Genomic DNA, 26879 nt, shown 5'->3' with positions numbered 1-26879 from the left:
TGGGGTGTTTCCAGAAGAGAAATTTAATCTAATTTACATACTTCTAGGTACATCGATAACCAAAATGTGGCCACTGAAAAAAGTTAAAAGGTCAATCAGCTCCCGGTTTCTAGCTGGCCCAGGACTGCAAAATAAAAAGATCCACGTTCCTTATTCTCTACACAAAATGCGGTTTTAAAAAAGTGGAAAGGTCTAGGGAGCTATACATAGAAAGCAACAGTGAAAAGAGGGAGGGGAGTGAGGGTGGGGAAGGAGAGTCCCACCCCCACCCCCTCCCAGGCCCTGGAGCCCCCAAGGCTCTGGGGGCCTTGACATGGCAGGAGGCAGCTGTCAGCTCTGAGCTCTTCCCAGCTGGGAAGGCCCCTCTTGTGGGGGTGGCCAACAAGGATTTCCGTGGCATTGTGGGCTCAGTGGGGGGGCTCCCAGGCCCCAGCAGCGGGCCACAGAGGGAGTGTGGCTTCCCCTGAGCAAGCACCGTGGCATGATGTGGTTGTCGTTCGACCCGGGAACTGGAGGGCTGGGGCAGATTCCCGGGTCTCACGAGGTACGTTGAGTGCGTGCGTGCATGCGTGCGTGCGTGTGTGTGTGTGAGAGGATATTCATAGGGGCAAGAGGGAACCAGGACAGGGGTCCTTGGGGTCTTTGCAAGTGGCCACGGATGGCAAACATAGCCTGCCTGGCTGTTAGACGTGGGAGAACGCTGGCCTTCCTCCCTTGTGAACAGAATGGCTGCCACCAGAGACCTGGCCGCTGCCCCTGCTGAACTGGGTGGGCAGGTGGGTGTGGGCTGAAGGAAGATGCCCTGTGTGTGGCCCCAGAGTCCTCAGGCTGGGGGAAGCATGGCTAGCTGGCTTCCAGTGCCCCGGATGTAGTGTGCCCGGCTCCTGAAAGGTGCCGGTTTGAGGTTTTGGCTTGCTCCTTTGGAAACGGAAAAGAAAGAGGGAGGAGAGGGAGGAGGAGACTGCGGAGGAAGAGGAGATAGAGGTGGCACGAGAGGGGATCTGGAATGCTTTTGTGTTAGGGCGCCTCTGCTGCCGCTGTCTGTGCCTGTGGGGCCTGGGGCTCCTCGGGCGGAGGGTCCGCTTTGGAGAAATTCATCTCCAGGATGTGCCGCTGTAAGTGCCGCACCCACTCCTCCTGGATGGAGAGGGGCCCCTGGAATTCCACTTCACAGAACCTGTAGGGGGGGAACAGAGAGAAGGAGAAGTGGCCACTGCAGTGAGGAGAGGTGGAAGCATAGCCCTGGCCACACCCTGAGCATCAGGCACACCTACTGCTACTCAGAGTCAACAAAGTAAGCCCAGGATTTGACAGAAGGGGGACCCAGAAGCTAGATGTTCTCCCATGTACAGCTACCTCTACCCACCATGGGGTCATGGTAGGGTCCCCTGGAGACCCCTGTCTCTATGCTCAGGGCAGTCTGCTGGCTCAGGGACTGGGTATGGGCCATCCAGCTTCCCAAGCACCTTTGCCAGCTGACTGAAGCATGTGCTCTGAAATGGGAGAGGACATAGAGAAGCAGATCTGACCCCACCAGGCCCCAGGAGAGAATGATGGGAGCCAGGGAAAGGGGGTTGGGCACTAACTCCTACCCATCCAACTCACTAGCTCCTCATCCTCTCGGCCCCAAGGGAGGCCTCACAGCATAGGGGCCCAGAACCCAAGCTCATGGCTCCGAGACTTAGGTTCCAATCCTACCTCTGACTTGGCCTGTGTGGCCTGAGGCAGGCACATCACATCTCAGACTCTGTTTCCTGGCCTCTGATGTACACATGGACTTTGGTAAGAATGAACTGAGACCTATTTTTTTCTTAATCCGGCAAATACTTGCCAAGTGCTTACCATGCGCCAGGCACAGTTCGAATGCTTTATACTCAACTCTTTTAACCCTCATAACAAATCTATTAGGTAGGTCTGTTATCAACCCCGTTTTATAGGTGGAAATATTGAGGCACGCAGCAGGAAATCCTTGCTCATGGTCACTAAGCTGGGGTCAGAGCTGGCAACTGAACTCAGGTCTTGTTGACTATAAAGCTCAAGGTCTCAGCCTGATGCTCTGTGGTGCTGCTGTCTGTGAGGAGCCCTTAACCTGGGTCCAGCCACAGCCCAGGGCAGTCCTTGAGGCTACATCTCCTGCCTCCACCAGCCCAAGTCCTGTTCAGAGGCTCTGGAGGGCCAAGCCCCGGGCGGGTAGTCTCTCTCCCTCCCTCCCCTGCGGGCTGCATACCTGCACTTGAGGGTGTAGATGTTGCCAACGAACTTGACGAGTGATGTCTGGGGGGGCCGGGGCACCAGGGAGGGGACTGGCCGGACCCGGGGCGGAGGCTGCCGCACCTCCTCCAGCTTCTGGTGCAGGTCATTGGCCTCCTCACCACCCCGGGCCGCAGAGGAATCTGGAGGGCGGGCTTGTCGGCGCTCAAATTCTGAGGCGGGGAAAGGTGGGGAGAGGGACAGGAGATGAGCCAGAGGGCAAGTCCCCTGAGGAAGTTCCTGCCTTCAGCGAGCAAGGGGCAAATGCTGTGGGGAATTTTAAGTCAGGACAACAGATGACTGGACACCTCCTGGACCTCGGGACAGGTGGGATGAAGGATGGATGACTGAACGGGAGGGCAAACTGGGAAAGCGACTTAAGGGCAGATGCACAGCAGAGAACCCAGGGGGCATCCAGGGGAACCCCAGTAGGTGGCAGCACATGACCCTCCTCCACCAGCACTCACTGTTGATGTTCTGCCGTTGGTGCTCCTCAGCCTTCATAGTGCCTGGCGGGCTGGCTGCCAGAGGCCGCTCACCACTGTCAGCTGCCCGGCCAGCCTCGAGCCCTGGCTCACACCCGGCACTGCGGCCCACCACGGCCAGGCCCCCGGGTGCCAGCCCCAGGGGCGGCCGCTTGTCGCCATCGCGGCCATGGCCGGCACTGCGAAACTTCTTGGTGAAGGGACGGCCGCCCTGGATGTAGCTGCGGTAGGCGCCCACCTTCTGGGGCCGGTGCTTGATCCACTCACTCAGTGTCTCGATGGGTGAGCCGTTCACACACCACTCGGTCACGCCGAACTGCCGCAGGTGCGCCCGTGCATGACTGGCCAGGGCCTTGCGGTTTTCGAAGTAAAGGCCACACAGCTCGCAGCAGGCCTCAGTGGCTGCAGGCAGAGGGGGTGCTGCTGAGCCCCAGCCCAAAGGGAGCAAGGGTACCCAGAAGGCGCTGCCCAGGTCGGGAGCCAGTCCCGCCTCCCACTGGGGCCTTGACCCCCACTGGGGATAAGTGTGTGCACGGCATTGCCCAGCCCTACAGGCCCTGGCAGATGCCCTCCCAGGACCCTGCCAACCACTGCTTACAGGAGTGGGAGGTCTTCTCATGGAGGGTCTTTGCCTTGAAGGGCAGTTCAGTCTGGATGTAGGTCTTGGCCTTAACCTCTGCTGGGAGGAGGCGGTCCTCCTGCAGGGGCCGCTTGGCTGCCACTGAGCCCAGGTAGCTGGTGGCTGAAGGCTTGGCACCAGTGATGGGTGCCAGGCTGAGCTCGCGGGGAACCTGGGCTGGCCCAGCTCCTGGTTTGCCTGGCCGGCCAGCCATTGGCGCCAGCGGCAAAGGGGCCTGCATGGGCCCAGGGGCCACCGTGAGGGGCCCGTCCTCAGCCAAGGCAGGGGCCAGGTCTCCGGCCGGCGGCTCCTTCTTGATGAGGCATGGTTTGGATTTCTTCTTGAGGATCTCCCGCAGCGTGTCGATGGGTGAGCCGTTGACAGACCACTCGGTCACACCCATCTGCCGCAGGTGCGAGCGTGCATGGCTCGACAGGCCCTTTCGGTTCTCGAAGAACTCGCCACAGAACTCACAGCGGATGTCACGTACTGGCTCTGCCCGGGACGCTGCAGGGGGTCGGGGCAGGGGGAGGAGAAGGAGGTGGTGGCTGTTGGCAGGAAGCCTCCAAGCTCAAGGTCAGTGTTAAGTGCCCTGCTGTCCCATCCATGCAGCCCCAGACCTGAATGACCCGCTCCTTCATCTGCCTCCAGAGGCCCTTGTGTACATCATCCAGCCCTTCTGCTTGTTCTGTAACCTCAAATTCTAGCTGCCTTCATGATGACTCCCTATGACATTGTGAAGCATCAAGGAACAAGCACTCCCTGGATCCTGGGCTCAGACGCAAGCTTGGCTGTGACCCCCTGTGCGATGCTGGGCAAGCCACTTGCCCTGAGTCTCAGTTTCCTCCTCTGCAAAATGGAGATGGAAACCACCTCCCTGTGTTACTGGGGCGGTGGGACCCTAAAGCGGGAGCAATTCAAAGCACGTGGTACAAAGCAGACGTGAAATGCATGTGAGCACTAAGGCAGAGGCCTGGGCCATCCTCACCTGCTCGGCACACAGCAGCTAAGTGACAGTTTGAGAGGGAAGTGCACTTGCTTGTTATAATAGGGATGTTACAGCTACTGCATACAGAGCTTTAAGCGTTAAAGCTAAGTGCTTTACACCACTTAAAAAAACCCTGTTACAGAGTTGGGACCATGCTGATCTCCATCTTCCAAAAGAGGCAACTGCCCAAGGTCATATACTGCTAGACTCTGGAGCAGCCGAGACCTTAACTTGAACTCCAAATGTCAAGCACTTAGTGACCAGGAATATGAGAAAGACACCCATTTCCAATACTCATATACTCTTGCCCATGGCAGCCATCACCAATTGATCCCTAGGAATCTGGATGGTAGCCACTACCAATGGATTAAAGATGGTACAGAGATAAAATCTTTTTGCCATTGCCTAATGACACAATTCTGCCGCCCTCACAGGAATGAAGAATAATCAAGAAGCAGCTCAGTTGGGGGTCTGCATAGCAGGAACACACAGCTAGCCCCTTGTCCTTTGGACCTGTGTACTTCCCTTCCATTGCAACCCTGGGTGTTCTGGGTATCCCCGAGGGAAGTGTGGGGGAAGACTGTTCTCCCTGTCCTGCCCCAGGGTCACACTTACACAGGTTCAAGGGGGTCATGTCTTCCCGAGGTGCCACCCAGGGACCCTCGGATGGGTGCGGCTCCCCATGAAGGGCCCCCGGCAGCATCTCCCGCTTGATCTCCACCCGCATTTGTTCAGGCTTCAGCTTCTTGGGCAGGGAGGGTGAGGAGAGGCCTGGGAACATCTTCCGGGCCGTGGGAGGAGAAGAGGCAGTCGGTGAGTGGCCCAGGGGGCTGCCTGGTGGCGGTGGCAACTTCTTGGCCAGGGGTGAGAGATGAAGGTCCGCGGGGCTGCGGGCTTCCAGTGAGCTGCCAGGACCTCCGCTGCCCACCACCTTGGCCAGGGCTTTTGGGCTAGGCCCTGACGGGTTGGGGTGTCCACCAGGCCGGGATTGGGTCCGTCTCTTGAGGATCTCCCGCAGCGTGTCGATGGGTGAGCCGTTGACGTACCACTCGGTCACGCCCATCTGCCGCAGGTGCGAGCGTGCATGGCTCGACAGGCCCTTTCGGTTCTCGAAGAACTCGCCACAGAACTCGCAGCGGATGTCACGTGCCGGCTCTGGGCCTGAAGCTGCAGCAGGAGAAAGGGGCAGTTAGCACCGTGGGCACTGTTAGCACAGTCACCTGTGGGTCTCCTGGTCGGCTGGGCGTGGACAGCAGCACGTCCAGGGGCTGGGGTGGTGGTGGAGGGCAAGTGCAAGTGAGGGAACTGAGGAGCAGGGCGGGGGGGCCAGACACCCGGCAGGAGCACAGGGAGGCTCTAGAGAGCGCATGGGCCCTTGGTCCTGGCAGAAAAGGACAGAACCAAGACTCGACGGCTCTGCGGGTCCTAACGAGGATGGGGGCAGGAAGTGGTAGCCCTGCCATCCAGACCAGGGGCAACCATGGGCACCTTCCACACCAAAAGGCAGCACCCCACCCTTGGCCTTCATTCTCAGGGAAAGTCTCAGTCATGGAGGTCAAAGGCCAAGAGAGAAGGCCTAGCAGCCGACTGCCGACAAGATCTCTGGGCAGAACCGGTCCACTGCTAAGGGCCCCTGTCCACTCCCTGCCCCAGCAGGGAGGGAGTAGGGATGGGGCTGTGACCCCCACCCTGGGAGGGGCTCCAGGGCCCGCAGGGAGGAGGGGGCGGCTGAAGCGAGAACCTACAGAGGTTGAGAGGAGACGGCTCCACATCAGAGGCCCAGAAAATGCCAGCGGCTGCGGCGGCTGAGAGGTCCTGCTTCCCCCAGGGGCTGGCCATACCCTCGGCCTTCAGCTTGGCCTTCGTGGCCGGCGGTGGGGGGGGGAGCAAGGAGAGGGCCGCAGAGGCGGGAGGAGGCCGCCCCAGCAGGGCCAGGGTGCCACGCCCGGGTGGGAGGCGGATCTGGACGCCGTCCCTCCTGATGAGCCCGTGGAGCACGTCTATGGGGGATCCCTTGGCGTCCGGGTCGCTGACGCCCAGGTGGCGCAGGTGGGCGCGGGCGTGGCTGGACAGGCCCTTGCGGGTCTCAAACCAGGCACCGCACAGCTGGCAGTCCAGCTCTCTGCCCCCGTCACTATCTAAAGCTGCGGAGACAAAACACAGGGGGGTTCACGGCCGCCACCTTGGCCGGCCCTGGGGGACTGAGGCGGGAGGGCCTGGTGTGATTCTCGGCTGCCCAGGCTGCTGGAGGTCCAAGACTCGTGCCACAGATTTAAGAGGTTTTGGGAAGCAGAAAGTCCTGTTCTGTGCCTAGCCCTCTGGCATCAAGGTGAGTGTAGAGAGCGTAAGGATGTGCAGTACAGAGGCAGTGGCCAAATTCCAATGGCACAGTCTGATGCTTCCAAGCCTTCTTCCCAGGGACCTCAGCTATGGAGCTGTGCAGGGTGTGGGGCGGGTCCAAAGCAGGGGCCCACAGGCTGCTGGGCATCATACAGCCAAGGGCACACCTGCTCAGAACGCTGCTCCTGGAAGCACAGCAGACAGTGGAAGCAGCTTCATCGGAATGTGAGGTGCAACTGGGGTGCCCTGTTGGGCAGGGTGCCAGACCCTAGGCTCACCCCCAGACTCTCATGACCACAAATGTGTGGGAAGGCCTAACTTCCTAAGGGATGCCCTTGTTAAACCTGCTCACGCCTGGGAGTTTCTTTGCCATGCCCACAGGCAGCCCAGGAGGCACAGCTCCATCCCTGGGCACAGAGGCACCTCTGCAAAGGACACCAGGAGCAGGAGGATGTGAAGGCAGGGCCAACCATGGGACCTCCTGTCAGGTGGACCACTTGTCTACCTGCAGGACCCAAGGTGCCCCACGGGAGCCCTGGTTACCTTCACTGCCCCAACCCTCAGGCCCAGAGAAAGCCAAAAGCTGCCCCTAAGTGGTGAGGATGACCCTGGCAGACTCAGTAGCCACAGCCAGGCTTCCAGGGGTTAGAAAATCGAAGTGAAATGGGAGACAGATAATATGCAGCATGGCTGGCCCAACAGGAGACGCAGCACCTTGATTAACACACTGGCCCAGTCGACTCAGGACACAGGCGCTGCAGTCCCCATTGCCCCCACCCTAAGCCCTGCAGCCCAACCTGAGGCCCTGCCCCTCCCAGCGCCAGGACCTCCCTCGGCTCCCAGGACCCGCACTCACTGAGGTTCAGGGGCCCCTCGTCCTCAGACTGGGGCCACTGTGCCTTTGGGGAGGCCGGCCGGGGGCTCAGGGACAGCTGGGGGCTCTTGTCCTCAGGATTCTTGGGGGTAGGGGAGCCCGCCAGGGCCAGTGATGCCTTCTTGAGCAGTGGGGAGCTGGGCGGGTGGGCCAGGCCCTTGGCCGAGAAGCCGGGAGGTGACTTGATGGCCTTGTTGACAGCAGGGGCATCGAGGGGCTTGGCCAGGGCGAGCAGGCCGGGTCGTGGGGCTCCAGCAACCATTTCCTTCGGCGAGCTGGACTTCTTAGTCAGGCCCGGGGGCAGCCCAAGGGGTGTGTCGGGCAGGCCCTTCTGCTTCACGAGCTCGTAGAGGAGGTCGATGGGGGCACCGCTGCTCTCCGACTCAGCCACCCCAAGCTGCCGCAGGTGGGAGCGCGCGTGGCTGGACAGGCCCTTGCGTGTCTCAAAGCAGGCACCACAGACCTCGCAGGTGGTCAGGCTCTGGGCTGGAAGGTGAGATAGAGGCCAGGAGAGCTAGCTGTGAGGCTGCACAATCTCTGTTCTCCCACTTCTCCTCCCCTTGGGGCCCCACTCACCCAGGCTCTTGCAAGTGTTTTGCTTCTGTCAACACCTCCCACCCTTAAAATGACCCTAATGAGGCAGGAATTAGCCTGTTCAGTTTGCAAATAAGGAAACTGAGTCTCAGAGAGGGGAAGCGTTGTGCCCAAAGGCACACAGCAGGAGCTGAGCGCTTCTGTGGTTCAGCCAGTGGAACGCCTTTCGGATCTCTAACGTACCAGGGTGCCCTGGCAGCAGGTTTTCACACAGATGCTGACCTGCCAGACGAAAGCTAAGGCCTAGCCACCATCTGCAGCTTAATTCATGCCCCAAACGCTAGGCTGGAGGCCTCAGCCGTGGTCTCTGTGGTGCCCTGCCTGCACCCTCTTTTGCAGAGCCCTTATCCCTGCCTATCTGCTTCTCTGCCTCCCTGCTCCCCAACTTCAGTGACTCCCAAGGACAAGAGCCAGGTCTGTTTTGCATCTCTCACATCCCTAGGGTCCAGCACAGTGCCTGTCATTACTCAATAATGACCTGAGAATCAATGGACAAACAAGGCAGTTTCATGCAGAAGATCACATAGCTATCAGCAATCAAAGTCAGCAAATGAACTGGGTCTGGGTGTGAGCTCTGGATGAACATGCCCACTGCTTCTCCGGATGCCCCTCCCTTGACCAGGGCTCAAGGCCATGCATGCCTGTGACAGCAAAAGCTCAAGAGAGAAGATAGCTGGGTGTCTCCTTGGTGCCATGAGAGGCCAGAGAGAAAGCTGTGGCCAACCTGGGGCCCCACATTAACTCCCGGGCCCCACATTAACTACCAGGCCCAAGAGCTCCCTGTGAGTGTGACCAGCCTGGCCGGCACCCTTGCCTCCTGCGCCACTCACCCTTAAGGTCTGGCAGCTCCTGCTTACTGCCATGAGGAACCTCTGCAGCCACTTTGCTGCTCAGCCGATTGGCCACCTGCTCCAGGGGCCCAGGGACAGGCAGGCTCTTCTTGGGGAGCAGGGGGGAGCCCAAGTCCATGGCCACCATTGCGTTTTCCTCAGAACCCAAGCCTGTGAGGTTGGGAAGACAGGCTCAGCCCAGGCAAGGTGTGGGCTGTCTACCCCTGTAAGGACTGAGGGCCAGGGGTACATTGGTGGTGGTGGTGGGAGCCTTCTTCCTCATCTTTGGTGCCTGCTCTCACTTTGGAATGCAGCTCACCCCATGAAAGCTGAGGCTCCGTCCATAACCCCGAGCACCAATATGACGCAGGGATGTCAAGGCTGCCAACTGACAGCAGAGACTAGGAATGGCTTCCACCTACCAGAACACGGACAGGTCAGGGGACGCAGTGCTAGTCTGAGCCAAGACTCCCACCTTAGCAGATCTCAGAGAAAATATCTCTCTGGGCAGAGAGATCTCTCTGGGCTCCTCTCTGTGGAGGGAAGCATCTATCAGTCTTGGGGGCGGGTAGGTGGCAGTCAGAAGGGGAATTCAGTAAGACAAGGCCAGGGTCAGAGGCCAGAGAGGCAATGCAGAGGCAGGGAGCTCAGGACATGAAGAAGGCTCCAGGGAACTTGTGGGGAATCTCCACCAGACAAGACAGCTGGGGCTGGGGTTGCAGAGACAACTGGGGATCCTGGGGTGGTCTTATCACAAGCTAAGCCCTAGGTGGGGTAAGGTAAGAACTAGGATCCTGGACCAGCAGAGGACCTTACTGGGGACAGAGAGAATAGGAATCACAGAACTTTATAGGAAGTCTCTGAGGCATCCATCAGGCCAGGAAGCTTCTCCGGGTGAGGCGTATAGGAGGACAGACAGTCAAAGGTGAGTTTTCAGGGTCTAATTTTGCAGAAAAAGGGACTTGAGAAGCCTCCTGAGTCCCGGGTTTAGCATTCAGAGCATGGAGAGAGCGCTGAGAATGAAGGAACTGTGTGTCAGACGGGACCCTGAAGGTGCTCAGTGTTGTTAATAGGAGGGCAGGCAGGCAGGTCCCTGACTCAGTTTGACTCCTACAGAGGCAAGGAGACGTAGGTGGTCGGGGGATGCACCGGGGCACGGGACGCCGAGGACTTTGTCAAAGCCTCCGGGTGGAGTGGGCGCGTCTGTCAGATGGGGCAGGGCCCTTGTCAAGGCTGAAGTGACTTGGAGTGGGTTTCCGCGCGGGAGGTACAGGGACTGTGTTAAGAGACGATCCAGAGGCTCCAAAGGGTTCAGGGGGCATCTGTCAGATGGGGTGAGGGTTCCGCGAAGTGACGGCAGAGAGTGTTTCTGAAGCCCGGGACCCTGCGAGCCGCGACGGGAGGCCCGGGGTCCCCGCGACTGGAGGGCCTGGGGGGAGGGGAAGTCCCGGAGACTGGATGGCGGGCGTCGGGGCGGCGGCGGCGGCGGCGGCAGGGGGCGAGCGGGGCGCCAACTCTGCCCTCCCCGCACCCTCCCCGGCGCGGGCTCTTACCCGGCGCGGGCGCGGGCCCGGGCCCCGGCTCCGGCTCGGCCTTGGGCCCGTCCCGCGGCGGCAGCGGCGGCGGCGGGGGTGGGGGCGGCGGCGGCGGCGGCGGCGCGGGGAGAGCCGCGGGGCCCGGGCTCTGGGGGCCCAGCGGGGGCGCCCCCGCGGGCGCGCGCTCCCGGGCGCCCCCCGCGCGCGGCCCCGCCGCCGCCTTGCTCTCCGCTTTTGTCACTCGGCACTGGGCGGTGGAGGCGGCCATCTTGGCTCCGGCGCACGCGGAGCGGCCGCCCCAGGCGGGAGCAGCCGAGCGCCGAGCGCCGCCGCCGCGGAGTCCGCTCCGCTCCGCCCCATCCCTAGGGGCGCGCCCAGGGCGGCCGGCCGAGCGTCGAGCACAGCGAACGAAACCCTTGTCCCCGCCAGGCTGGAGGGGAGCTTGCGGACACACGCACGCATTGCTACGAGCGGCTGCCAACTGCTGCCCCAGCCCAGGTCTCGGCGGACCGGGACACTCTTTCCCCACCCCGGACATCCCTAAAACTACTATAGGAATCCTCCGGCCACACGCATCCGCCTGAACAGCATCCAGGCTCCTAGAGCCCGACGGGCGGAGCTAGGACCTGCCCCGGGACCCTGTTCCATTCCCTTCCTTGCAAGTCTCCCCTCTGGCTCGGGAATCCTGGAAGACACCTGATCCCCAACTAGGAGGATCCCCCCGACACCATCCTGGTGTCCAACTGTCCCCCGACGGCGCTGTCCGGCAATCCTGCGGAACTCCCCACAAGAACGGCACCACATTTCAAGCACAACCCGCTTCTCCCTCCCTAAAACTAAACGGATTGCCCCCAGCTGTTATTTGACAGCTGGGTGGAGCCAGCATCTGACCGTTGCCCCGCCCCCAAACTGGCCACGGCTCCCTACCGCCAGCTTAGGGAGGCATGGGAGAGGCTTCTAAGGATAGCCACTTTGCAGGGTCGGTGCCCAGACCGAGCCCTAATCCTGGACATCTTTCCTCAGGCAAGGTTTCCGGGATCTTCTCAACCACTCCTTAATGCCCTCACCCCCAGCGTGTTCACTGAAAGACTGATCATAGCTTCCCCCCATGTACAGGGCCAGTGCAGTACCAGGCTGACTCCTACGTCTTACTGACTTGGCCAGTTCCCTCAGCACTAACTAGGGGCTGGTACATTGGTCTTCTGGTGGAAACAGCTTAGCCAGAGCTGAACCTGGCTGCTGGATGCAGGCTGCCATTCTTGGGGTGCCTGGCCCAGGTGCCGGGTAAAGGGCGTAAGCTTGACATTCAGGCCTCTGCTGGAGTGACAGAGAAAGAAGGGGGCAGTGCTGGAGACTACAGACTGCTTCCTGTGCTCCCCAGCCATCTTCAGAGCAAGCTGCACCTCCTAGCCACCACTGAAACACCACAAACCTAGCCAGGTATGTGAGCTGAATGCCTAGGGGATAGCCTTCACAAAGGCAAGAAGCCTGAGGTCACATCCCCACTCTGCCTCTCCCCGAAGTGTGACCTCAACCAACAACTATCCTCTCTCTGTCCACTATCCACCATCAAATCTCCTCCTTCTCCAAAGAGGAGAGGGGGCTTTGATAGCCCCCCTCTTCCCTTTGCAGACCCTCAAGTGCCCTTCACTGGTAAGGAGGCTTGTGGATGGGTCCAGCAAAGCCCAGAGTACAGAACTAGGTAGGACCCTGGAAACTCCAGGTAGGAGAAACAGAGATGAAAGCCTCAGCCCCAGGCAGCCCCTGGACAATTCCCTTGTTCAGGCACCTTCTCCATTCCTCAGAGCCCACCGTCTCTTCACTGCTGAGTTTTCTGCTTTGAGGTTCAATAAAGTCTCCCACAAAGTCAGGCTTTGTAAGGCTGGGTCCTTCACCTTTCCACTGCCTCCACGGTGTCCAGCCCCAGGCTCCTTCACCAAAATATTACTTCTGGATTTCCCAAGCCATCCTACACTGGAGAGACCACCGAACATGGTGTGCATAAGTCTAGCTCTGCTGCTTTGTGGCTGTGGCAAAGCAGAGGACCCCCAGTTTCCTCATCCATAAAACAGGAACACAACAATCCTCAGCTCCACAGAATTGTTTTCAGGTGTGAGATGAAACCCTGATACACAGCAAGCACTCATTTACGGGAGGGGTTATCAATGCTGCGGGACACAGTAGGCACCATTGAAAATCTAGAATGTAGACTCCTGATCCGCACTGTCCAACTGGATCACCATTAACCTTGTACTAGCTGCATTTCAAGTGCTCAGAAGCCATATGTGGCCACTGGTGACCCTGTAGAACAGTACCGTTGTCTAGAGAGATTTCCATCATCTCAGAAAGTTCCACCAGACAGTGCCGTGCTAGATAAAAGATATCATTAACAGAAAGGATTCTGGAGCCTACGCTTCCTGGGCTTTCAAATCCCAGCTCCACATGCTTTCAGCTGTATGACCTCAGGCATGTTAATTGAACTCTCTGGGCCTCAGTTTCCAAATCTGTAAAATGGGGATAATAACACCTGCCTTTAAAGGATTGTTGTGAGAAAAAAAAAAAAAAAAGAAGGATTGTTGTGAGGATGTAAATGAGTCCACTTTTGTGAAGTGCTTAGGACAGGATCTGGCTCCTAGTAAAGAGCTCAATAAGCCTATGTTAAAATCACTGTCAGGCAGGGCAGGCAGGAACTGGATCTAGAAGGAGCCCTGGCCCAGCCCCTGAGTAAAACAGCAATGACCCCTAAGTGGCAGGACAGTTGTTGACCTACTTTGTAAAGTGACTTGAAACACTTCCAGGAAAGCAGAGTGGCTGCCCCCTCCCACTCCTCCATCCCTCCGGGCCCCTGGGAAGGGTCAGGGCTCTGGCCCTACCTGCCCCTTCTCCCCTTACCATCTCCGTAGGCTGGCCCAGGGTCCTCAGCCCAGGTGGGTGGGAAGGGCACTGTAAGAGGTAAGCGGGGCCGGCGGGAGGTCAGGAAGCCACTAGGCGGCACCCCAGGTTCACGACACAGGGGGCTGGGGGGCCGCTCAGCAGCTGAGGTGGCCAGCAGCTCTTGCAGGATGTTGATGGGTGAGACAGTGAGCTCCCAGTTGGTGATACCAAAGTCACGCAGGTGGGCCCGGGCGTGGCTGGAGAGGCCGGCACGAGTGTCAAAGCCGGCCCCGCAGAAGTCACAGCGCATCAGGCTGAAGGTGCTTGGGTCGAAGTTAGCCACTGCAGAGAGAGAGAGGACATGGACTGCCTGGCTGGGGGTGGGGGTGGGGACAGCCCCAGCTTTCCCCGTTCCCGGGGCTGCTCATCCTCAGCGGATCACACAGTGCCGTTCCTCACCCTGGATGCCTCCCTCGTCCTTTGCTGTTCATGCTCCTGCCTGTATAGCTCACTCCAAGAAGTCTTCTCTTCTTGACCTTCCATTTTCTCCCCTTGCATAGCTCAAAGCATCAGGGACCCCACCTTCAGAAATACTTCTCCAGGGTGGATTTGCAATCATTTGGGTCAGTTTGGGTATTTGATTAATACCCTCTTTCGTCTAGAGCTCCTATCTATACACCCCAGTGTTATAAATTACATCTTTGCTGAATGAAGAAATGGACAAATGGATGGGACACCTTCCTCTGGGAGTCTGCTTGGATCCCCCAGGCAGAGTCAGGGAGCTTCTCTTGGCTTCCCCAAACTCCTGGTTCCCCGAGCTTCCCCCATCACAGCCCTGGTCACTTAACATTGTAACTGCCTGGTTTTGTGGCTGTCTGTCCCCTGCCCCTTCCCCACAGTGCCCATACACACACACTCTCAAACACCATACCAGCACCTCCCCACGTAGGCTCCATGTCTGCCAGCATCAGAACCACCCAGGGCACTGGTGTTGGAGACAGACCCCTGAAATCAGAACCTTGGTGCCTGGGAATCTGCATACACCACAGGCAGCCCAAGGGGTTCTAAAGTCAGCCAGGGTCCCACCACTCCTGTTACTGGGCTGTGCACTCCAGGAGGGCAGGGACTGCTGTTCCGTTCACTGTTGTGTTCCCAAGTGCCCAGAACAGAGGGGACCTAACTCAATAAATATTTGTTGAATGAAGGAATCAATGAAATTCCGTGCCTGGGGCTGACTTCCCTGCCCATACTCCTTCTTCCAGCTGTTGGAAGGGCCAGGGCATTGGGGTGTCCCCGCACCTCCTCCAATGTGGTGACCTTTGCCTCAGCTCCCAGGTCTTCTGAGAGGGGAGGCCCTGACTTCACCCTGCTTGGCACTACGGGAGGATTTAGAGTGAGGGTTGGTTGGTTCAGAACTCAGCTGCCCAGCTGTGCATCTCCCAGGTGTTGGAGGGAGGTGGGTGCCGGAGTGAAGCTGCCCTACCTTTTTTCTTCTTCTTCTGGAAGGAGAACCTGCGCTCGATAGCCTTCACCTCCTCGGCGGAGATGAAATGCCGCACGTTGTAGCTGACGCCCACGCGGTTCAGGTGGCCCCGAACGTGGTTGGCCAAGCCGATGCCATTGTGGAAGCGATCTGGGCAGTAGGGGCATTTCCGCTCCTCATGCTTCAGTGCCTCTGCTGGGTCCCCATCCAGGAATGTGTCCAGCCCCAGAGGGCCACCCAGTGGTGTGTCCAGGAGCAGGAAGTCCAGGGGGTGGCCACCCCCCAGCCCCAGCTCCTCAGGCTGCAGCCTCGGGGGGGCCCTGGCTGCCGCAGCCATGACTTGCGGCCCGAGCTTCGCCACCAGAACGACCGGCACCATCCCACAGAGTTGCTGCTGCTGTGCCCCTGAGGCTTCAGCTGTCTGCAGGGCTTCTCGGAATGTCCGCTTGAGCTCCAGGGCTGACTGCGGGATGAGGCCGGGGGTGGCTGACGATGCAAAGACCCCATTTTCGGGGGAAAAGTCCATTTCCGAGGCCAGCAGTATGTCCTCCTCCTCGTCCTCTTCGCTCCAAGGGTGCCTCTGGTCCCCCAGTTGGGCTGAGAGCCCCTGTGGGTGGACAGCACTCTTGCTTCTACTGGCCTGTAAGGAGTAGGGGGCAGATGCTAGTGACGAGGGAAAGGCTGGCCTTCCCTGAGGCCTCTGGCTCGAGCCATGTGGGAGTGGCTTTAACAGTGGGCAATCCCTCATGCCCAGCTGCTGGCAGCCAGGGCCAAAGGACAGGCTGGGGTCGTATCCAGCAGGGTTCCCCTGCCACATGGGGGCCAAGAGCGGCTCAGCTTTGCCAAAGTAGTCAGTGGCATCAGAGAATCGGGCATAAGCATCCTGGCTGGTGCCGGGCCGGCTGGCAGGGTCCTCCTCAAAAGCCTCACCATCCTCCTCCCAGTTGGCATGCACAAGCCTCACGTGCTCCCTGAGCAGGCTCTCGCTGGGCGCGGGGAAGCCACAGAAAACGCAGGCACTGAGGCCCAAGGAATCTCCGTAGGGTTGATAGGTGAGGGAGGTGGCATCGGGGCTTGGGCTGCCAGCCCTGCTGCCGCCCCCGAAGGGCTCCTTTGCAGCCTGGCCTTGTGGCTCACGCATGTGCAGCTTGGCATGCTGCACAAAGGCCTTGGAGGAATTGGTGCCAAAGACGCACTTGGGGCACTGCAGCCGTGCCTCCCGGCCCTCGTCGCCTGGGACCTGCTTCAGCTTCTGGATCTCCTCGATAATCTTCTCCCGGGAGGCCTGGTGCAGCTGCCGGTGCTGCTCAAGGGCGCCAGGGTCAGCGAAGGCCCAGCCACACTCGCCACAGGCCAGGGGGGCCAACTCGGCGGGGGGCTCTTGGCCCGGGGCTCGGCGGTGCTGGCTCATGTGCTCCAGAAGGTGCTCCTTCTGCTTGAAGTAGATGCTGCACTCGATGCACGGGAACACGGCTGGCTCGTCGTCCTCATCCTCGTCTGGGCTGGCCACCCCCTCGGCCACTTCCTCCAGCAGTTCACACAGATAGGGCCTCGTCCGGACGGGGGCGAGCAGTGGCTGCAGCCGCTCCACAGATGCCTCTGAGTTCACCGTCCAGGTCTGTGTGGCCACCTCTGAGGCCGACCTGGGCAGGCTCCACTCGGACGGCTGGGCCAGGCCCTCCAGGTCTGCCAGGTGTTCTCCGGTGCCCACCACTGGCACATCCAACGTCTTAGTGGTATCTTCTACCGGCACGAGCACCGTCCGGAAGGAGGTGAGGGGTGGCAGCTGGGGCGGCAGGTCCAGGTGCAGCGCTGCATCCTGGAGTGGGGCCTGTTCTTCTGGGTCTTGGAGCCAGTCGAACCTGGGGCGGCCCCGGGGGACCTTCTCCAAGAGCTTTGATTCACCCTGATGGTACAAGAACCTTCTAGAGCCCTCGAGCTCAGCGTGGGGCTTCACGGTTCTTATAATGACCGAGTCCTCGAACCTCCGCTCAGATGGGATGCCCTCCCCGGCCTCCTGAACCATGGGGTGCTCCCAGGGCCCCCGGCCATCGGGGGGGCCAGGGAAGTGGCCCAGGGGATGGGGTGGTGGGGAGCCCGGCTGGAAGTCCAGGCTGCCTCCATCCCAGCAGCTGCAAGGAAGTGCCAATGGGGACAGGTTAGCTGTGGGCCTCAGTTTCCCTTCCTTGGGCAAGGGAGGGGGTCCCAGGCAGTCTGAGACAGGCTCCAGAGACCCAGCCTGAGGGCTGCCTCAGAGGGGCTTGCGTGTTGGGGTGCGGGTCGGGAGGTAGAGGGAGTACATGTGGACCCTTCCAGGGCCGTTGGGTCAAACGCCGGATTTAGCTCCCAGGGAACACCTGTGTACGTAGCCCAGCCCCGCTGCATGTGGTGGGGGGGGGAGTGTGCAGAGACCACAGCGGGGATCACAAGTAGTGTCCCCAAGTCTGGTGGCACAGTCAACTCTCATCCGTCCCCTGGGAGGGTCCAAGGCTCCGACCTATGCTTCAGGCTGCTTTTTTGTCTTGGTCCTCCCCAAATCGGGGTGATCTAGTTTGTTTAGCCTCATCTTTCCAGCAAATTTGGTGAAACTCTGCAGCATAAACAACTCAAGCAAATTTACCTTCCTCCCTGCATCTCCCCTCCTAGAAGGGCAGAGTCAGGAGAGGTGCAAAGTCCCTGCTCAGCCTGTGGCCCCAGTGACCCTGACCTCCTTTGGAGGAGAGGGGAGGTAAGGCAACCTCACTGAGCCTCAGTTTTCCAATCCTAAAAATGGGGATGAGTCCCAAGAACCAGGAGCTTCTGTGCCCTTATGCAATGACTAAGGGAACCTTCTCATACCCATAATCAAAGAAAACCTAACACACTGCAGGTGCTTATTCAAATGGGGACCTTGACCCCATGAAGTGTAGGGTGAGGATGACACAACTCAAGGCTGGGAAACGCTTCACTTGGCCTGCTGCCTGATTCCCAGTAAGCCCATGACCACTGTGGGTTCTTATTATGACTGTTCCTGATCAATCCCCCTCATTTTCAAGATCTTGCCTCCACAAGGGGCTGTGGATCACACCCACGGAACAGATGCGGAAACAGGTTCCACTGAGAGGCTGAGCGGAAATCACAGGGTTACCTCTCTAAGCCCCATCAGTGACATGCAATGTTAATGGGACCATTCCCCCCAGGGTTATGGCAAAGACTCAGTGGGTAAACCTGCGCTGAGGGCCTAGTACGCAGCAAGCGCTAAATAACTGAGAGCTATTATTAATCCCAATGTGGATGTTATTACATATTAGCACCCCCAAGCCATTTAATAAAAGGCTGCTGCCATCAGCATTGCTGTCAATTCCTGCTCCTACCCAACGTCCCTTGGGTCCTCGAGGTGAGGTTGTGAGATGTATCTTAGGGACTCCATTTACCGATGAGGAAACTGAGACTCAGAGAAGCCGAACATTATTCTAAGGATCACCTGGCAGAGACAGGACTCCAAGGGTCCAACCTCCAGGCTCCTGGCCCACTGGCCCTGCTCTTGGCAGGGATAATGAGAGTTGACTGTCTGTGTTAATCCCAATCCTCCCTCCACCCCCTACAAATGCCCAGGGGCTTGCCTGCAGGGAGCCACCTCCTCCTGCCTGGCCTCCAGATTCCCTCCTATCCCCTTCTCACTCTTGGGGGCTTCTCTCAGGCCTAGGCATGTCCTGCTTGCCCCCCTGCCCTCCCTGAGGTCAGGGCCAGCGTGGCACTCACCAGCTGCTGATCCGATGGGTGGCGGAGGTGGCACGGGGGAGGGCTTCGCTGAGGCCAGGATGGGGCTGCCCGTCTGCAACAGAGAGGGGAGACCCTGAGGGGCTGGGGTCCCCCTGGCTGGGGCCCTTCACAGCACCCCAGCTCTGGAAGCCCTGCCGGGCACCTCGGAAGGGCCCGACCGGCTCCCCACTCCTCTCCCCTGAGAGGCCTTTGGCCTCTGTACTCCTGAGCCTTGAAAGGGGTTTCTTTGGAGGAGTCCCCTTTGCTTTCCTAGGGGACCACCAGGGCTTGCTGCCTTCAACCCTTCTCTCTTTGCCCCCATCTGGCAGCCAGGGTGATTTTTGTTTAAGTCACACCCTGGTAAAATCTCACCTGGCTTCTCATCATACCTACAATAAAAGCCAGATTCCCGACCACCACCTACAAGGCCCTGTGAGGTCAGACCTCTGCAGGTCTTTCCAGCCTCACCTCCCTCTCCTCCTTACCCCTCACTCACTCTGCCCAGACTCCTCGTGAAGCCTCAAACCCACCTAACTCTTTCTGACCTCAGGGCCTTTGCACCAGCTATTCCCTCTGCCTGGAGAGCCCTTCCCTGGCCACCTGCTAAACTGAGCCCCTACGATTTTCTCTCTCATTACCTGTTTTTTTTTTTTTTCTTAGCACTCTCTGAAATTGCCTGTGTCCCCTGCTAGCACATAAGCTGCCCCACCCCCACCCCAGGGCCTCATTCACTGCAGCACCTCAGTGCCCGGCACACGGCAGGTGCTCAACCAATACTCGCCAGATGAAGAGTGAGGAGCCCTCTAGTCTGAGCTGCAGAGGGCCCGTCCCTGCCTCCTGCCTCCCAGAACCCCTTCCAGGCCTACATGGTAGAATCACATGCCCTCCTAGGAACCCTCACACAGATAGAGCCAACTCTCCATTATCCGCCTGTGGAGCCAATGCCTGGAGCGACCACAGGAATCCTGGCCTGTGCCTCCTCTGCCTGCCGCACCCGCCTGCCGCAGGCGAGCATGCCAATCGGGGCACAGGCCAATTGCGTGGGCCAAGGTTAACACACTGGGGGAACTTGTGCCCCATCCAGAGCCCAACAGATGCGATTGCTGGATTAGCTTCAATTTGAGGATGGTCCAGAAAGAGGGCTAGTGCCGGGGTTTGTACTTTTTCAAATCCCCTACTGTCCAATTTGCCCAGGAAATTGAGAGCTGACTGTCAGAGGCCAAAAAATTAAGAGCTGTTGAGGGTAGAGGGTAGGGGTCAGCAAGTTGTGACACTGCCAGGGGTCTTTCTGCTGAGTCTGAGAGAAGGGTTGTGACTGTCATGTGGCCTCTGGAAGGTGAAGGTGGTGATGGGGATACAGAAATTTGCATCATCTAGAACAGTTTCTCAACCTTGGTGCTACTCACATTTGGGGCCAAATCATTCTCTGTGGTGGGGGGCACGCTGTGTATTGTAGGATGTTCAGTAGCATCCCTGGCCTCACCCCCAGATGCCAGTAGCCACCCCCCGCCCTGACCCTTGGCCCTGCAGTCATGACAACCAAAAATGTCCTCAGACATTGCCAAAGTGTCCCTTGGGGCAGAATCGCCTCCATTTGAGAAGCTCTGGGGTAGACTGATGGGGAGCAGGGCCAGGTCGGAGTGTGCTCGGATGAAAGGGCTGGTGTCAGGGTGGGAGGATGGAGTGGGTGGAGCGTTGCAGAGGGTGGGAGGATTGGGAAATCAAGGCCTGGACCAGCTAAGGGAGTGAGACCCCAAGAAATGGGTCTCTTGAGAACACAAGAATCACAGACATGAGTTCTCAGGAGAGGGCAACCATTTCACAGGCAACGAGCCCCAGCACAGGCTAGAGGTGCAAGTCTGAGGGTCCGGGTGTCCTGATTCTGAGATTCTGGGACCCCAAGCTCCTGAGATTCCGAGTGTCCCAGATTCGATGATTCTGCGATTGCCGTTGTCTAAGAATTCCACGAGCCAGGGGGCCGTATTGGCCTCTTTGTTTGAGCGGCTCCAGTGAAGCTCCTATTTTTAGTGGCAGCAACTTTGGAGGAAGCAGACCCAGCAGGGCCCCGTGTCCGAGACACTTGGGGGCTGGGGGCTCATCCAGAGGCCTCCACAGCCGGTGGGGGTCCAGACAAGGCACCTTGGATGCAGCCCCCGGCAGTGGCCATGCCGAGGGGCCCTCATTGGCTCCTGCCATTTGGGGTCCCCGAGGGGCTTTGAAAATGAGAGACTGAAAATGAAGAGCGTGTCCGTGAGCAGCTTGAACCCCAAGCCAGGCAGCTTGGCAGAGTGGCCAAGAATCTAGACATTGGAGTCAGACAGATCCAGTTCCAGCCCAAGAGGGAACCTGAAGGGCATGCCTTTCCCGCTCCAAGCCTGTTTCCTCCTCAATATAATGGGAACAGCTACGGCCCCAGTCTCGAAGGGCCAGTGACCGATGCCAAGGAAGATCACAGAGTAAATGCTCGATCCAGAGAGTCGGCGGTGGAGGGAAGGAAGGGAGATGGGTGTGCCCGGGGCGGGGTTCAGGGCTGGCTGAGACATGTCCCAGGTTGGAAGCTGGAGGCTTGACCGGGAGCCTCAGGCCCACTCACTCCATGCTCTGATTTCCTCCTCAGCCTGGGGCCCCACGAGGGCAGAAATGACGCGTTGTTCATCCCCTAGCCCCCTGGTCCCAATGCCAGGCATGCGCCAGACTCTTCAGCAATCCATGCGGACCATCTCAGCCCCACAAGCTTTGGGTGCACCCAGGAGGCCAACCAGAGAGGCCTGACTGTGGGTGAGGGGCTGCAGGGAGGCTGTAGGAGCTCCAGGCCAACAGCCATAACGGAGGACAGAGAAGGCAGGGGATTCATCCGTGTCTAGGTGGAGTTTGGAGGTAGCCACTCCAGGGGTGCTCTTGAGGGGCTCCAAGGACTAGGTGGGCATGAGGGAGGGCCCAGGCTTCTGCATGGAACAGCAGCCCCAGAGGCTGTTCCTATTAATAGGCATCACAAGACTCCTAGGGCAGGTGCCTGCTTCAGGGAAGGCGGGGTGGAACGGGCTGAGAGGGCAGCGGGGGGAGACACTGTGTCCGACGCCCAGGCCCTCCTCCAGCTTCCAGGCCGCGACCCTACTCCAAGTCAAGCCACCCTTGCCCCATGACCCATGTGCTCAGGGACACCGGTAAGGGTGGACCTCACCCCCCTCAGCAGCCACATTCCCCTCCTCCCCAGGCACATGCACTGGACCCTGGATGATTCCCCAGGGGGAGTGAGGACATACCTACCCACCTACCTACCTTCTTCTCTCCAGACCTGGGACCTCTGCCAGGTACAGCAGAGCGCCCAGTTTCTCAGAACCAGACTCAGAGAGGGCCCCAGGACCCAGAGCCTGTTCCGCAGGGCTCCCACAAAGTCAAAGTCCTGGGCCTGTCTTGGCCAGCCGCATGACCTGGGACACGGTCCTGCCTCTCTTTGGGCCTGAGTTACTAATGGTTTGGAGGAGGGGATTGCTAAGGTTCTCTGAGCAGGGGTCTCACCCCCTCATCCCCTTCAGGTACCACCAGTCACCTCCACGCCATTGCATGTGTGGAGCCCCCTGCCTAGATGTCTCCTGCCTCTTTGTCTGACTCAATGTTCCTCATCCAGGACTCCTGGGTGTCCCCCAGCTTGGGCTTCGCCCATTGCAACCTCAGTGACTGTGTCCTAGCACCTGGTGGCTGCTCTGTCTGTCTGACCCCAGATGGCAGGGTCCAGTGGGGGCGGGGATGGTGTGTACACTTGGTCGCTGTGCACCAGTGACCCTTAGGCGGTGCTCTGTAAATATCTGAGTGTCATGAGCATTGCCAAGGTGAACTGGGGCAGGTCAAGGATGCCCTGACACAGGGTGGTGGTTTTAAGGACGAGGGCTGTCAGGTTACTGCCTAGCTGTGGGCCCTTGGGCAACTTACTTGACACCTCAGATGGGGTCTGAGTTTCTCCATCTCTAACATGGGATAATAATAACCGAGGCTACCCCAAAGGGTTTTTTTGAGAATGACATGAGATGATCACATAAAGGGCTTGGTGTGTAGGAAACCCCTGACAGAGTGCTTGGAGATTCCTGGAAACCAAGGCCTTTAGAGCAGGCCAAGGAGATGAAGGGAGGCATGTAGTACATCAGCCTGTACTGCACTCACCACTCTTCACCTACACCAGGCTCCTGCCTGGCCCTTGAACATGCCAGGCTCCTCCTCACCACAGGGCCTTTGCACCTGCTGTTCCCTCTCCCTGGCTTGCCCTTCCCACCATTCATTCCATGCTCCACTCAAATTCTACCCCTTCAGGGAGGCTTTCCCAGGTTCCCCAGGCATGATCCTGGCACTCTGTTTAATACCTTCACAGCACCTGTCACTACCTGCCCGTATGTTATTTTTACAGTTGCTTGTTGTCTGTCTCCCCTACTAGAATGGCAGGTCCCTGAGGGCAGAAACTTTTGCCACTTTTGTTTACAGCTGTATCTCCAGCACCTAGAACAGAGCCTGGCACATAGTAGTTGCTGAGTATTCAATGAAGGAATAACAAATCTTGAGGTGGGGACAGTGTGAGATTCCCTTTTGCTGGGAAACCGAGGCATAAAGGGGTGGCTGTCATCCCTGACTACCCAGTCTCTCCCTAACCACTAGAGGGCATAAGCTGTTTGGGACCAATGGCTCAGGAGCAGGACTCACCAAGACAGTGCAGCAAGAGGGAACTGGGATAGACTGATGGGAATGGGGTATGCCCATAGGGAACAAGTGGGCTCAGGGAGGGGAGCTAGGGGTGCTAAGCTGGGCACCTGGACCCAATTAGTACGCTCAGAGAAGGAAGCCAGGCAGACCTGAGTCAAGTCCCAGCTCCTTGTCACCCACTGGGGGGCCTTGGTCAGGTCATTAGCTCCCAGGACCTCTGTTTTCACAACTGTAAAATGGGAAACTAAGCATAATGCAGAGGCTCTGAACCCAGGCAGAATCAGAATTCCAACTCCGCCCCTGCCGGGCTGGTTGACTTGGCCCTCCCGGAGCCTCGGGGACCTGGCTGGATGCTCCCCCAGGGCCACAGGGCCCACCCTCTTACCGGAAATGCCACCTCTGCCATCCAGAATGTCTCGAGGGCCTTCCTTGGTGACAGGCAAGTAATGGGTGGACTGGAAGATGCAACCTTCCCCCTCAGCAACCTCAGCCCCACCTTCGATGTCCTCCCTCGGCGCTGGGCCAGGCAGTCTCTCGGGGCCTCGAGGACGATCCGGGGCGGCCAGGCCGCCTGCCGGTGGCCCATCCATAGATGCTCTCTGCTTGGCTCCACTCAGCTGCCCGCCTGGCTCAGTGAGGCATTGTAGGTCTGGGGGCAGAGAGACAGGTGCTTAGGGGAGGTAGGAAAGGCACGCAGTCTACCTCAGTTTCTCCTTCCTTGAAGCCCTAGTCCTCACCCTTGCAGCTCAGTGCCTCAGTTTACCTCCCAGCACAGGTGAGCAAGTACATGGTACTGAGGCCCTATCCTCACACATTGTATCCCAAAGGTCCCTAACCTCAGCATGCCTCAGTCTCCCCATCCATGACTCCTCTCTTTACACAGATCCTGCACTGCCTCAGTTTACCCCATTTTACAACATGCACACTCAGCCACCTTGTTTTCTTGCAGCACTAATCCTATCACTTCTAGATGGCTCCCTTCATTCATACACTGCTGCACTTTCCCCAATTGTGCCCTCACTTCCATGCACGTGCATATCCTGTGCGCATGCCTCAGCTCGAATCCCGAATCCCGGCCACTTCTACACTCTGATCCTATACACTGTCTCAGGTCCCCCCCCATCATTACCCCTGCACTTTTCTTGCTTCTGTTGCCTGTATCAGTTACCCCTGCACTTTTCCCACACTCCAATCCTCCTTCCACACACAACCTTAGGATTCTCCAGCATTAACCCCTTCACCCTCACACTCAGCCTCAAGTGACCCCAGCATTAAACCCCCTCGCTTCACCCCAACATTACCCCTCATGCATACCCAGCCTGGGTTCCTTCATCCCACCCTCCCAAGATCTCTTTAGTCTGAGGGCAAAAGGGAAGGATGGGGCTCCTGGTCCAGAAATGAGGACCCTGGGGAGGCTGTGGGGGTGGGGGCTGTCTTCTCCACCTATAAATACCTTCAAGGTAACGGCGGAAAGTGAAGGGCAGGAATGAGGCGCCCTCCCCAGGGAGATGGTGGGAGGCCGAGCCCAGGCAACCGGGGCGGGGCCGGGGCTCCAGGCCTGGCTGCAGGCGCTGCCCTCGGGGGCCTGGAGGCTCCCAGGGGGCCCGTCCGTGGACTGGCCGTTGTGGTGGGGGGTCCCTGCCCAGGCCCCAAGGAAGCACTTGCGGGTGCCCACCGGGTGGGCACTGCCCTCGGGGAACGGGCGGGACCGCAACTTCGGAGCACTTTGGCAGCGTGGGGAGGAGGGCTCCCTCCTGGACACCCCCGGGGGTCGCAGGGGTGGTGGCGGCGCCGCGCCAGCGCACCCCTCGGGGCGCCAGGGTCCGGGAGATGCGCCCTCCGCCCGTGCACCTCGGGGCGGGAGACCCCGCGGGACGCGCCGAGGTAGGGGGGACACCTGCCCCAAGACCCCCGCTCCTCCCCACAACCTGTGCGGCCCCGCCCCCGACAAGGCCCCGCCCCTGCAGGCCCCGCCCCCGCCCCCCGCCCCGGGGGGTCCCGCCTGGCCCTGCCCGGCCCGGGCCTCCCCCTCCCCGTGCCGGCTCCGCCCCGCCCGCGGGCTCCCCAGGCCGGGCCGGGCCTCACCGGGGAGGCGGCGCCGCCGGCTGGGCGCCGGGGCTCGGAGCTCCCTTCTTTGGTGCGGCCGTCGCTGCCGCTACGGTCCTCGCCGCTCCCGGTGCCGGTGTCGCGGCCTCCGCAGCCGCCGCCGCCTCCACCGCTCGGGGGACATTGTCCCTTTAAATCGCTCCCCCCGCCGCCCCGCCCCCCCGGCGCGCCGCCGTGACCTCAGTGCGACAGCCCCGCCGCGCCGCCATGATGGGGAGGTCCGAGGGCACTCCCTCCCCCCCCACCCCCGCCTAATCCACCTCGGTGGGGGGGCAGCTAGCAGCCGCGCCGCCATGTTGGGAGTGGCCAGTCGGGTGGCCCTTAAAGGGCCCGCGCGGCCTGAGAGTCCAGGGAGAGGCTCTGTTACCATGACAACATTCTTGTCCTCCTGCCCTCAATGGCACTTCATCACCCCACTGGTTCTTCCAATGCTAGGACTGCTAATAGCACCAGAAGAGTGGGGAGGGGGCAGGGAAGTTCCCCCGTGGGTCATTCATAGGTCATTATTGAGGACTCCACATGGCGAATCCTTAGCCTTCAGTCCCCTGCTCCCAATCAGCTACGTTCCAACCACAAGCTCATTCCCTACTTCCTCATTATGCACAGTGAACTTCAGTACCTCCATGCCCCTAGAGCTGCCCTAGGTCCCCAGTGTAAGACCCCCTTCTCCACCCAACCCCCAGGTTCACAGTCACTAGGACTACCCTATAATGCGCACATAATAGGACTGCTGCTTCGCCCACCCACCACCCATCCACATGTCCAACCACCCATCCATCTCCCCACCCATTCATCCACACATTCAGTGGATCAACCACTCATCTACCCAACCAGTCAACTAACCAACCACCTATCCACCCACTCCTCCAACCACCTGTCAATCCATCCATCCCTCCATCCAAATACCCACTCAAACCAACCATTAACCTCCCATCTACATACTCATCCATCCACCACCCAAGTAAATACATACTTATCCAAACAACCAAGCAAGCATCCACCCATCTCTACACATAATCCTTTCACCCAGTCACCCAGTCACCCATTCACCCAACCATCAATTGCATGTTTGTTTGTCTTCTCCAGTAGAGGGTAAGTTCCGTGAGAACAGGAGCCTGTCTATCTAGTATATTATTGTTTCCCCACTGCTCAACTCAAGAGTCTCAGGAGACCTCAACAAGTGTACATGCAATACATATAACCACTTAATTATTTCAAAAGTTTATTTCCTATTACCATCCAGACCTTTTCTAGGCAGACATACCCATCCCAGCTAACCACGTACTCAACTAATCACCTACCAGGGCAAACATCCAGCAAATGCTAACCTATTCATCTGCCTTTTGTCCTACCCACCCTATCCCTCACCCATCCACCCACCCATTATTCAAATGTCCACTCATTTTCCCAGTGACCACTCGCAGAGCTTAACCATCTCCACACCTACCCACCCCTTCCTTCATTTGCCTCC

General features: G+C 59.1%; 1 protein-coding gene across 5 annotated transcripts; it reads right to left on the bottom strand.

Moving 5' to 3' along the window:
- WIZ (WIZ zinc finger) lies at positions 1–25525 on the bottom strand. 5 transcript variants are annotated; one of them, XM_060008142.1, is made up of 13 exons: positions 25388–25525; positions 23688–23951; positions 18614–18686; positions 14873–17004; positions 13408–13731; positions 8981–9151; positions 7539–8042; positions 6088–6486; positions 4958–5509; positions 3334–3861; positions 2718–3137; positions 2228–2423; positions 1–1177 (listed from the first exon to the last, which is right to left on the bottom strand). In XM_060008142.1, the coding sequence occupies exons 2-13, from the start codon at positions 23890–23892 to the stop codon at positions 1018–1020; spliced, it is 5664 nt and encodes a 1887-aa protein (XP_059864125.1). In that variant the 5' UTR covers positions 23893–23951; positions 25388–25525; the 3' UTR covers positions 1–1017. The 5 variants fall into 5 exon arrangements, with proteins under 5 accessions (XP_059864125.1, XP_059864122.1, XP_069396660.1 ...); XM_060008139.1 differs by lacking the exons at positions 8981–9151; positions 14873–17004; positions 18614–18686; XM_069540559.1 differs by lacking the exons at positions 6088–6486; positions 8981–9151; positions 14873–17004; positions 18614–18686.
- Between the last annotated feature and the right edge of the window lie 1354 nt (positions 25526–26879).

Source organism: Delphinus delphis, chromosome 3, assembly GCF_949987515.2.
Source record: "Delphinus delphis chromosome 3, mDelDel1.2, whole genome shotgun sequence".
NCBI lineage: Eukaryota > Metazoa > Chordata > Mammalia > Artiodactyla > Delphinidae > Delphinus > Delphinus delphis.
Note: the sequence above shows the minus strand (reverse complement) of the source record. Positions and strands in the feature narration are given on the sequence as shown.

What these genes read in the sequence shown, in the direction of transcription:
- WIZ (XM_060008142.1), bottom strand. Translation starts at nt 23,892, where the DNA reads ATGGATGGGCCACCGGCAGGCGGCCTGGCCGCCCCGGATCGTCCTCGA. An exon ending in CGAGGGGCCCCTGAACCTCA is followed by an intron (nt 6,487 to 7,538) that starts GTGAGTGCGGGT and finishes TTGTCTCCGCAG; the next exon opens with CTTTAGATAGTGACGGGGGC. An exon ending in GCCGTCTCCTCTCAACCTCT is followed by an intron (nt 5,510 to 6,087) that starts GTAGGTTCTCGC and finishes CTCCTGCTGCAG; the next exon opens with CTTCAGGCCCAGAGCCGGCA.